Source organism: Salvia hispanica, chromosome 3 (genome assembly GCF_023119035.1).
Source record: "Salvia hispanica cultivar TCC Black 2014 chromosome 3, UniMelb_Shisp_WGS_1.0, whole genome shotgun sequence".
Classification (NCBI taxonomy): Eukaryota; Viridiplantae; Streptophyta; class Magnoliopsida; order Lamiales; family Lamiaceae; genus Salvia; species Salvia hispanica.
The window spans coordinates 26919207-26931261 of NC_062967.1; the positions used below are offsets into that span (position 1 = coordinate 26919207).

The 12055-nt window shown below is 34.9% G+C and overlaps 2 protein-coding genes across 2 annotated transcripts; both read left to right on the forward strand.

Annotated features, from left to right (window-relative positions):
* Positions 1 to 2002: 2002 nt before the first annotated feature.
* LOC125214871 (beta-glucosidase BoGH3B-like) lies at positions 2003 to 4984 on the forward strand. Its single transcript, XM_048116073.1, has 7 exons — positions 2003 to 2258; positions 2340 to 2544; positions 2634 to 2724; positions 2805 to 2950; positions 3484 to 3727; positions 3821 to 4108; positions 4183 to 4984. Exons 1-7 carry the CDS (start codon positions 2036 to 2038, stop codon positions 4780 to 4782), a joined length of 1797 nt encoding a protein of 598 aa, XP_047972030.1. The 5' UTR covers positions 2003 to 2035; the 3' UTR covers positions 4783 to 4984.
* Positions 4985 to 7111: 2127 nt separating this feature from the next.
* LOC125214872 (syntaxin-132-like) lies at positions 7112 to 11817 on the forward strand. Its single transcript, XM_048116074.1, has 13 exons — positions 7112 to 7306; positions 8003 to 8104; positions 8266 to 8322; positions 9288 to 9336; positions 9632 to 9720; positions 9808 to 9881; positions 10282 to 10324; positions 10409 to 10469; positions 10571 to 10596; positions 10673 to 10750; positions 11000 to 11080; positions 11275 to 11340; positions 11423 to 11817. Exons 1-13 carry the CDS (start codon positions 7286 to 7288, stop codon positions 11594 to 11596), a joined length of 921 nt encoding a protein of 306 aa, XP_047972031.1. The 5' UTR covers positions 7112 to 7285; the 3' UTR covers positions 11597 to 11817.
* The last annotated feature ends 238 nt before the right edge of the window (positions 11818 to 12055 follow it).

The following is a 12055-nucleotide window of genomic DNA, read 5'->3' on the forward strand; positions in this document are numbered from 1 at the left end:
TTTTTTAATTGATTAATCATAATTTTATTCTTAGTTTATTAGTTCATTTGAATATTAGTGTTTAAAACTAGAGAATTTAGACTTCGTATGAATATCGGGTCCTATGAAATTTAATTTTTATTTATTGTGTTATTATCATCAGGTCAGTATTTGTGTCCTTAATTATCGTGTCGCAAATCGTGTGAAGGCCGTGTTAGTGTTTGAATGAAGTGGGTCGTGTTTGTGTCGGAAATTTCCTTAACTGATCGTGTTTGGATTGAAGCTTATCGAATTATGTTGTTATCGTATGGACATGATAACCAAGACCCCATGATTTGCTAGGCCTAAAGTTTAGTGCGCAAATATTATGCTATTTTTATCTATCTGGCTATATCCTAAATAATATACCCTCTCTAATGTAAACATACGTAGCTAGGAATCTAACATTTTTCACCATTAAATTCAAGTATATATCCCTTTTGTTTTTTTTCCTTAATTTTTCTTTGGTTAATTTCTATAGCATTAAATATAGTATTATACTTTGTTGGGTATAACCACTGTAATTGTCCAAACGAAGATTAAATTTTAAATTATTTACGGAGATAATTATGTACTCCATTCATGGTTACATATTCTCGAAAATACAACAGTTTTAAATTCAAATATATGTGGTCAACGTAGAAATCAGCTTCTAAATTCAAATTTTGTTGTATCGGGTAGAAACGTTTTATTCGTGTGTGTGATTTTAAAAATTAGTCAATGCACAATTAGAGTTTAATTGTAAAAAATTATTATAACTAAATTTCTTGTATTTAATTAAATAAATATATTCAAATCCAATATTTTGGGTAAAATGCGGTCGGAGACCGGAGCGGTGCGAATTTCACAGGCTCCTCATATATGGAGTTACTAAATCAACTTTATGGATTTTTTTGTGAATATTTGACACACGACTTTTATTCATTTTAATTGATTTTCAATTTATTCATATCAATCTCAATTAAATCTAAACAAAAGATATAACCGTATATTTACTACTATCATTTTTATAAATGAATTTCAATTTATTCAAATATTAATCTCAATTAAATCTAGACAAAAGATATAACCGTATATTTACTACTATCATTTTTATCGCACGTCTCACGGTTAATTGGACCCATTCGCCTACAAATATACACTAGTTTAAAGATCAAGCCATATAGCTTTAGATATTACCAATTTATTACTGGGTCAACTCACAAATTTATATCTACTTTCCTATATATAGTGAATGGGGTTAACAAATAATAGTATTTTTTCCATTCGTTATTTAATTCTATATCAATTTCGGATATACTATCATTTTCGACTTTGAGCATTTTTGTGTATAAAAAGAAAAGTGGATAATAATTGCCCTCAATATTTATTGCTCGATCAAACCAAATTTGTGTTTATACATCACTTTCATTTTATAGTATTAGTTTCGGATATATTATCAATTTCGACTTTAAGCATTTTTGTGTATAAATAGAAAAAATGGATGATTATTGCCCTCTATATTTAATATTTATTGCTCAATCAAACCAAATCACTACTAATTTGTCTTCCAAAACGGTATACGCACTTATCCAATATTTACTCTTTCCCATTTCAAATTCAAATAAGACATCATAAAATTCATCAAATTCCAAATCAAAGTTCCACCTAACAATGCTATAAATCCTAACAATTTCTCACCCATTTCTTCCCAACACATCTCTCTCTCCCTCTCCACACTCACATAGACTTCAAGTGGAATATCACTAAGTTGAATCCATTTTCACCTCTTCACCTCTGTAAGTTTAGCATAATGCTTAATTTATTGTGATCAAAATTTGTAGCATTATGCTTAATTTGTTAATTTTTCTATGTGCTTCCAAAAAACTTCTGCCTTTATGTCATATATTCCCACACAAATTCACATGTCACACTTCTTCTCTTCACATGTATACCTAACTAATCATTGATCATCATCATCATATTACTTTATACTACTCTACTAAATTTGTACATCATTATTCTCTCTCAGGAAACCATGAAAAAAGCTACTGCATCAATCTTGCTCGGAATACTAGTGATATGTTGCTGCAACGAGGCATCGAACGCGGATTACGCCCTATACAAAGATCCGAAGCAGCCGTTGAATCGAAGAATAAATGATCTAATGAAAAAGATGACATTAGAGGAGAAGCTCGGCCAAATGGTGCAGATTGAGAGATCTGTCGCATCTCCACAAGTCATGAGCAAATATTTCATAGGCACAAATATATTTACTTATCTACTTATGAAATTAGTATATTATTATTTTGTCGTGCCTCTCTAATAAATTTTCACCTCAGGGAGTGTGCTGAGCGGGGGAGGCAGTGTCCCGGCCCCACAAGCGACCCCCGAGGCGTGGGTGGACATGGTCAACGAGCTCCAGAAGGGTTCTTTGTCGACCCGCCTCGGGATTCCCATGATTTATGGGATTGATGGAGTACATGGGCATAATAATGTGTACAATGCCACCATTTTCCCTCACAACATTGGTCTAGGTGCTACTAGGTAAAAAAGTCACCTTTTCGCCGATGAATAATTAATACTCTCTTCGTCCACTATAAAATATCTCTTTTATTGAAATTATTAAATTTCAGAGATCCGCAACTGGTGAAGAGGATCGGAGTAGCAACTGCTCTTGAAATCAGAGCTACAGGAATTCCATATACTTTTGCACCTACTATTGCGGTAAATACAAATAATCTTGAATTCAAATTAATTTATATAGGAAAAATAAATATTTGATTTTTGAGAAATATATAATATAGGTGTGTAGAGATCCAAGATGGGGTCGTTGCTACGAGAGCTACGGTGAAGATCCAAGCATAGTTCGCGCAATGACAGAACTCATACCCGGTTTACAAGGAGACATACCGCCTAATTCTCCAAAGGGCGTGCCATACCTAGGCGGACAGTAAGTTCTTGATCTTTCAAATACTCAATCCTATGTATTGTAACTCAAAGTAGACGCCATGACGAGAGTACTCTCGTGGGTGGACAAGGGGGTGCTACGGGGGCTTCAGCACCCCCGACATTTTTTTAAAGGAAAAACTTGTAGAACTATATATTTTGAGCTTTCTTGTTTGTTTTTTTATCCTTGTAGCACTCCTTGTTTTCTCATTTGTTTGGCTGCAATATGTAGGAATTAATGAAAAATGTTGATAGAAATGTGTCTACATGTGGTTGGATAGAAAGAGCAACTATTTTGGCATTTTTTGAACATCTTTACAATGTTGTTGCCCAAGTATCTGATTTTATGTTATGGTCTGATTAAACCAAAGTGCAAATATATAAATGGGGCAGTTAAAGCTTAAATCCATAGTCGATTAAATTAGTTATACATAATCGAGTAATTAATCCAGCAGACTTATATAGTAGTTTCAATTATGTTTTCATATTGTTAACGGACATTTGTTTGTTTCATTTGGCAACATATTTGTGCTTCAGAGACAAGGTGATAGCTTGCGCGAAACACTACGTTGGCGATGGCGGAACAACCACCGGCATCAACGAGAACAACACGATAGCAACATGGCACCAAGTGATGAGCATCCACATGCCCGCCTACTTCAACTCCATCATCAAGGGCGTCTCGACCGTCATGGTCTCCTACTCCAGCTTAAACGGCGTCAAGATGCACGCTAACCGCGACCTCGTCACCGGATTCTTGAAGAAAACCTTACGATTCAGAGTAACACTAAGGCTCAATCTTGTCTATACATGACAATGCCAAATTCCCACTATTAACATTTACTAACTTAAATTTTTTGAAAATATGACTTAGGGGTTTGTGATATCAGATTGGCAAGGAATTGATAGGATTACTTCTCCACCTCATGCTAACTATACTTACTCAATCCTCGCCGGAGTTAACGCCGGAATCGACATGATTATGGTTCCGTACAACTACACTGAATTCCTCGATGGCCTAAAATTTCTAGTTGAAAACAACTTCGTCTCCATGAGTAGAATCGACGATGCGGTCAAGAGAATCCTAAGGGTCAAATTCATAATGGGCCTATTCGAGCACCCGCTGCCCGACTACAGCATGACCAAGTACCTAGGCAGTCAGGTCAGTTTATACTCGTATCAAGGAGCTTTTTATTTTCTCGACAGTTTCCCTTTTTCCTGACATTAAGAAAACAGGAACATCGGGAACTGGCGAGGGAAGCGGTGAGAAAGTCATTGGTGCTACTCAAAAACGGCGATTCGAGTCACAAACCATTGCTCCCACTCGACAAGCACGCGCCAAAGATCTTAGTCGCCGGCACACACGCCAACGACATCGGCAACCAATGCGGAGGCTGGACCATCCAATGGCAAGGCCAGAGCGGCAACATCACCTCCGGTATGCATATATCCAAATTTTATTTATACCATTTTGCGGTGGTGGTGGTGGGGGAAGTGCCGTACGCGGAGACGAACGGGGACAGCCTGAATTTGACCCTGCCCAAGCCCGGGCCGGGCATTATATCGAACGTGTGCGGTTCGGTCAGGTGCGTGGTGGTCCTGGTCACGGGGCGGCCCGTGGTGATCGAGCCGTATCTCGGGCAGATGGACGCCCTGGTGGCGGCGTGGCTGCCCGGGACGGAGGGGCAGGGCGTGGCCGATGTTTTGTTCGGGGATTTCGGGTTTACGGGCAGGCTGCCCCGCACTTGGTTTAGGACCGTGGACCAGCTGCCCATGAATGTTGGGGATAAGCATTATGATCCGTTGTTCCCCTTCGGGTATGGGCTCGCCGCATAACCCCGAAAACCAAATATCCGGATCGAGACAGTGAAGATGAGACCATATAGTAATTGAGCTTGTTTCTTTCTGTTTTATGAAATTGTTTTTTTGAGTACTCCATCAGTCCTAAGGAAGATCAGTCATTTTGGGATGGAGTGAGTATCAATTATTGTAAATCTTCTTATTTAAAGGTTTCAATTGAATTGAAGAGGTGACAACGTAGTAATTTTCGATTGGTCCTGTTATTGCAAAAATAGTCATCAAAGTTGTGTCAAGAATGAAAATGGTGAAATGTCATAATATTGATAAGACTAAATTACTATTTAATTACGCAACCAATTTTCAACGTATGAAAATATCGTTAATATATTTTCCCTTTTCATCAAATATTATCGACTTTATTCAATAAATACAGTATACAAATTTAACTTCTAACACACAAAACGACGTTGTTTTGAAAAAATTAGGATGATTAATTGTTTTGTGTCTCCAACATCTCTTTTTTTTTTTTTTTTTTTAAGTTGGGAACTTTTCCGGAATAAGCTAAAATTAAGTTTAAGTTATCTTCAAACATTTTGCTATTAACCTTTATTAATTTTTACTAAAATGACATCATTTTATGCGTTGAGATGGAAAATTTCTCTCAAACTATGACAAGATAAATTAGATTTTTATCATAATTAAGATTTTGTATAGCCTGACATCTTATAGAAAATGCAAAAAGTTTGAGACGAAAACACGAAAAATCGGGAACATTTTTTGGAATATGCTCGAAGTTGAGGTTATAATAAGGAGTATAATTTTTGTGCAGCTCCATCTTCCATGTGACTCGTACCTATCAAAGTTAGCATTACATGTGAATTTGTAATACTCGAAATTAATGTCTATATATAAGTATCATAAAACTAATGATCTTAATTATCATTGCAAATTGTTTCAATGTTTTTGTCTAAAGGTGGCCATAATAGTGGAACAAAGTCACATCAAAGTCAAAAGAAACTTGTTTGTCTATTCATCACAGTCATACTTTATTCACATAAAACTTATCCAGCTATGTCCAGCAACACGAAAGTCACAGTTCACATTTTTTTTAACCTTTGATGTATTTTAATTGATAGAGGGAATTTGAGAAAAAATTGAGATTTGAGATTGGAATGGAATGTATTTTTATAGATAAAAATTAAAAAAAAATAAAAACGAAATTGACAGCTCGGGTCTTCGCATGTCTTCCCACCATCACGGCACCTACGCATGTTGCAATAGATCGCAGCGACGGTGCTACTGTGATCACTCTAACCTCATGAAGAAAGAAATCAATCAATCCCGCCGTCCAGCTAAGATTTATTGAGATTATTTTACTCGATAATGCAATATATACAGCCAACATTTGTCTCTTGTGGGTTGGCAATTGGTCACTGATTGAATTTCTAAATAAAATAATAACTTTATAATAAATTATAGAATTGCCAAACCGATCAACATATATCCCTATCGGTGGAGATCGACTTGAAATATTAGTTGTCCTGGGCTCCACCTTCAACCATCATATTGCTTTCATTCTAATCATAATTACTTAAGATTATTTAAAACGACAACAAAAGTTAATTTTACCACTAAATTTTATTCCCTTTACGAATAACAATCAATCCTGTATAGAAAAATAACGCAATATTAAGAGTTTATTATAGTACTTATGAAGCAAAACTATTATTACGTGTCAGTCCCATAAATTAGACACTTTTAGAATGATATAAATTTTGATACGTAATTGCTAAAATATAAACATTAATTTATTATTAATTGAGAACAAAATCCATTTTATTAGAAAGAAAAAATTACTACCTCCCTCCGTCCCTGAAAATTTGTTTCATTTTTCATTTTCGTCCGTCCCTCAAAATTTGTTCCATTTCACTTTTATCATTTTTGATTGTGAACATATTCCACTTTTACCATTTTTGGCTGTGGACTCATATTCCATTAATTTATTCCTACTTATATTTTATTATAAAACTAATATATAAAAGTAAGATCCACAATTCATTAACTTTTTCAACTCACTTTTTATTATATTTTTTAAAACTCAAACTGGGTCAAAGTCAGACAAATTTTGAGAGTGATGGTAGTACTATTTTTATGGTACCAAAAAAATTGTAAGGGAGTTTTATTTCAAACTGTTTGCTCTTTTATTTTTGGAATTGTTTTTACTTTTTATGATACATTAAAATCAAATTAATTACGAGAATAGGAAGTCAAAAATAATTTATTACACCTAATTAAATTAGCTTAAAACAAAAGGGTTGAAATTGAAATTAAACAAAACCTTCACACCTTTCACACAGTGGTGTCCCTCTCTCTCTCCTCCAACCCGCGTGGGAAAAAAGTTGCAAATAGAAAAGCACAAAAATCAAAACAAGGAAGAAGTAGAGAGAGAAAGTGAAATAGGGAGAGAAAGAGTCGGAGAGGAAGGAAATCTTTCGTTAAATCTATTTTCTCTCGAATCCAGGATCCTGCGGCCTCCACAATGAATGATCTTTTGTCGTCGGTGAGTGTTTTTGCCCTCTTTTTTGAATGCCTGATTGCAAATTGATTTTTTTATGAAATTGAAGCAATTGCTGGATTTGGAAATCTTCAATGTCAATGCACTAGCTTTTAGCAGCTGGATTTTGAAATTGCTGAAGATTTTAGTTGAAAATTGAAGGCAGAAAAAGTTGAGGTTGCTTATAGTTATGACTGGGATCAGAGCTGCAAATTGAATTTGTTTTCGTTTCGTATATGTACAACTTTAGCTCCATCTTTGTTCGATTGTTTAGCATACATTGGTGGAAACATGAATTACTATGAAAGTTCAGAACTTGATCACTTCTTGTTGGAGAATATCAGATTTCTGGGTTGCTGGTGGCCAAACTATTGAACTAGAATTTGGGAATTGGGGGATGACTTGAGAAAATATTATGATAGAATTGCTTATCTAATCAAATTCAAAGTATTTGATCCACGTGAGATCATTCCTTATAACAGCTCTTACACTTATCATTAATTTGATCAGGAACTTGAGACTATAGTGAAATTGTAAAAACCCATCCCTTTTTCATGATTGCTTGTGTTTACAAAGTCCAGTCCTAATTGGAGTATTAAATATAGTCTGCTCTAGTACCCGTAATTTGGCCTATGTTAAATTTGTTTGTGAATAATGTAGTCCTGAAATTGTTTGTTTGTTCTTCTTGTGCAATCTTTACAGGATTCATTTGCGTCACGGGACCAAGGAAATAGAAATGGTGATATTGAAATGGGAATGGAGAGACAAACGAACGACCAGGGCTTGGAAGATTTCTTTAAGCAGGTGACTACCACTAATCACAATAATGCTTGAGATGATCACTAGAAGGAGTTGTTTCATTACTATTTAATGCTTTCTAGATGCCAAAACACCTGATACTATGATCGATGAGTTGGTACTTATTTTATCTGAGACTTAGTTTGCATCTTATATTGGATTGACAGGTTCAGGAGATTGAGAAACAATATGAAAAGCTTAATGCCCTACTGAGAAAGCTTCAGGTTTGTGCTGCTATTTACCTTTTCTTGTTTCTAAATTGAAATCACAGGAACTTCTCATGTCCTTTTCTTCTTTTAGAACAGCTATTAAATAGAACAAGTGATAAAATGCTTGTAGAGCCTAGAATATTTGAACTATCCTTCTTGTAAAGTGTGGCTGTGATGCTCAATTGGTGCTCTTGACTTCATATATTTCTGACTATGCTTGAATATAGGCAACTTTTATTGGTCTTTCATCATCTTTTTTATTCTCTTATTTTAGCCATATAATCTATTGCTGTCATGTTCAGTGTTTGATAAACTCAGGTTTTGGTTTTCTTTTCATGTTGTTATTTATCATGTTAAATAAACTCAAAAAGTAATTCCCAGTGACATGGGTTTATCCAACTTCAAAGATTCCATCCTCAGATGAAGTCATTTATCTGATTCCACGGGATTCTCTTTACTTTTCCTGTTTTACTAGGTCAATGTAACTATATCACATTTGCTATTAAAATGGTGTGACTAGTTTGACTGAGTAGTGATTGCTTAGATGTTTTCCCTGGAGACTATATTAGTGTAAGTTCTACTCATCTATCCGTTTTGCCACTCTAGTTGTTCTGTAGAAATTGTTCCATTCATGTGCATTTCCTGAAATAGAATCTCCTTACTTAGTTACTCTAGAATCTCCTTACTTAGTTACTCTAGCTCACGTTGTCTAAATCTCCGTCGTCATAAGTGACTTTCATCTCTTCAGGATGGGGTGGAAGTCATTGAGACTAAATTCTGAACTCCTAAATGCTGCATCATTTGCATAGGAGTGGATACATGCATGTGGAATTTTCTCAGATCTATTGATATGTGTTGACTGTTGTAGATTAGTTGAATGCGTATGCGACTTTATTCTGGTGTATCTTCCTATGGGACATAGATATTCTCGTGATATTACCATCTAAACTCTGATAATATTCACCATCGTTCAACTGCAGGATGCCCACGAGGAATCAAAGGCTATTACCAAGGCTGCTGCAATGAAAGGTACGCTATTTTTTACTAGAACATATTGCAGGTGTACTTGATTAATTTTCCATTGTTTCTGTAGCATTATGTTTTCTAAATTTACATACCAGGACTTTAACATATCTATCTGCATGAGCAACTCAATTCTTTAATTAATTTTATGAACTTTTCTAATTTGATGGGCTTTTTATCAGCTTATAGATTGCATCAGCTTTGTCGACAAGATTCTTTCTTTAGTTCATCTTTTTCCTTTTTTGTTTGTTTTTTCTTGTGCTCCTGGGCCTTTTATCACTAAAATTTCATAACCCTGTAGCAATCAAGAAGCGAATGGAGAAGGATGTTGATGATGTAGGAAAAATTGCCCGCACAATTAAATTAAGAATTGAGGAACTTGACAAAGAGGTAAAGAAATGTGCTGCAGGTCTCATTGTGGTTTACTTACTGAATTTTTCTAGTACTGAGTGATTGTTATTTTCATGTGTTTTATAGAATTTAGCCAATAGACAAAAGCCTGGATGCGGAAAAGGATCAGGCGTAGACAGATCAAGAACAGCTACAACAGTGTAATTTGCACACTCCTTTTCTCTATCCTGGCTATTGTTGAATCATAAGTAGCTGACGTGCCATTTTATATTTGAGCACATCATCCTTTCACTTAGTTTAATCACCCAAGAGTAACTTTTCTTTATTGAGTTTGGTTCTTACAGACAACTCTCGATATAATTAAAGTATCATTCTTTAGGTTGACTACTCAAGTATGTAAATCATTAATGCATGATAGTATTTACCTAATACAGAAAAATGCCGGGTTGTCTTGCATTCAATTATTGTCTAGTACACAAGCACTCTGTAAAATTCTGCATGTGATAGTTTTTTTCTAACCCATCTATGATTTATAAATTATATCCAATTATAATTGAAAGGGTGAAATCTTATTTCTTATTGGTTAATGTTTGAATGCAGAGCCATGAAGAAGAGGTTTAAAGATAAAATGTCTGAGTTTCAGGTACACTAGACACACTATTATATTTGCATATTGCAAAATTTCCTAATTTTCCTATATCTTATTTTTTGCTTCAATTCTCTGCAGACCTTAAGAGAGAATATACATCAAGAGTACCGTGAAGTAGTTGAGAGGCGTGTATTCACAGGTTTCAATGCTTGTTTACAAACAAATAGTATTTTGCTTTAATATGCCACATTTCTTAAATTGTAGTAATAACTAGTTTGATGGTTGTCATGTTCCTTCCAGTTACTGGCACCCGGGCTGATGAAGAGGTGAAGCCAGTTTACCATAATTTCCATAGAATCATGTATTAATATGTTATTCATTTATTTAAACCATCTATCGCAGACAATTGATCAATTGATAGAGACCGGAGATAGTGAGCAGATTTTTCAGAATGCAATCCGAGAACAAGGCCGAGGCCAGGTATCTTCCTAATTCGAATTTTTTGTCCTCTGTATTCTTCTGCTCGGTTTTGTATTTGATTTATATCTTTTTGTTGTTTCATATTGTTATCTCATTGTTTTTTGTTGATACATTTATCAATACTTGCATTCATTCCATACAGCATATACAGTTCATTGAATCCGAATTGCTGCATCCCTGCATGCTAATTCCAATGGCAATATCTTTAAGTTATGCTTATTAATCATGCCAACATTATCATACCTGCAGATAATGGATACACTTGCTGAAATTCAAGAGCGCCATGATGCCGTTAGAGACTTAGAGAAGAAGCTTCTGGATTTGCAACAGGTAAAGTGGTTATTGCGATTATTTGTTTCTGTACATACACAACATATACACTTCATTGTCAGGTTTTACATTTTGGGTGGTTCCCGATATTATTTAAGTCGATCCTTGTTGAGCTTTATCTAGTTCATACATATTTTCTTTTCTACTTCTTCGTATAAGATTTAATATTGTTGCATTGTACTGTCGTTGTGCAGATATTCCTGGACATGGCGGTTCTGGTGGATGCTCAAGGCGACATGCTCGATAACATAGAGTCACAGGTACCCTTAACCCTAAGGCCTTAACTAATAATCTTGAGACTGTAGTTCAACATAATGGATCCTTCTCCAACCGATCTCCCAGGTTTCATCAGCAGTAGACCACGTGCAGTCGGGGAATACTGCCCTGCAGAAGGCGAAGAGTTTGCAGAGGAACTCGAGGAAATGGATGTGTATTGCAATCATGATCCTTCTCATTATCGTAGTGATCGTCGTAGTAGGTGTGCTTAAGCCATGGCAGAACAAGAATGGTGCTTAGCTCTCTCTCCCTCTCTGCCAAAGTGTATTGTATAAATACCAGAAAAATCTAAAAAGTGAGTATTGACTATTGAGAATTGATTTATTTTCTACAAACAATGGTGCTTATTCTTTTTTAACTTTTGAATTGATAAGGGACTTGAGCTTCTGTGTATTTAGCCAACGTGTAGTTTGTTGTTTGTATTTTGTTGTCTTATAACAAACCATACTCATTTTCCTTCAGTTTTAGCTTTGTCGATTGTTTTCTTGAGTTGATGACCGAAGCTATGTCTATATTTAATAATTTTATCAATTCCATTTTAGAAGTACTATTTGTTTTGTAATTGTATCACTTTTACTCTAGGTTTTTCAATCTTACAATTTTGTAAAATATAAAGCTCGATTGAAATTATAAAGAAAATGAATAAATCAAGTTTTCATTTTTATAAAAATTGTAAATCAAATCATAATTTTTAAAAGC

Excerpts from the sequence above, each read along its gene's own strand:
- LOC125214871 (XM_048116073.1), top strand. The coding sequence starts at position 2,036 with ATGAAAAAAGCTACTGCATCAATCTTGCTCGGAATACTAGTGATATGT. Across the intron at positions 2,725-2,804 it reads CTTTTGCACCTACTATTGCG|GTGTGTAGAGATCCAAGATG; the intron begins GTAAATACAAAT and ends TATATAATATAG. Across the intron at positions 3,728-3,820 it reads AGAAAACCTTACGATTCAGA|GGGTTTGTGATATCAGATTG; the intron begins GTAACACTAAGG and ends AATATGACTTAG.
- LOC125214872 (XM_048116074.1), top strand. The coding sequence starts at position 7,286 with ATGAATGATCTTTTGTCGTCG. Across the intron at positions 7,307-8,002 it reads TGAATGATCTTTTGTCGTCG|GATTCATTTGCGTCACGGGA; the intron begins GTGAGTGTTTTT and ends CAATCTTTACAG. Across the intron at positions 8,105-8,265 it reads TGGAAGATTTCTTTAAGCAG|GTTCAGGAGATTGAGAAACA; the intron begins GTGACTACCACT and ends TTGGATTGACAG.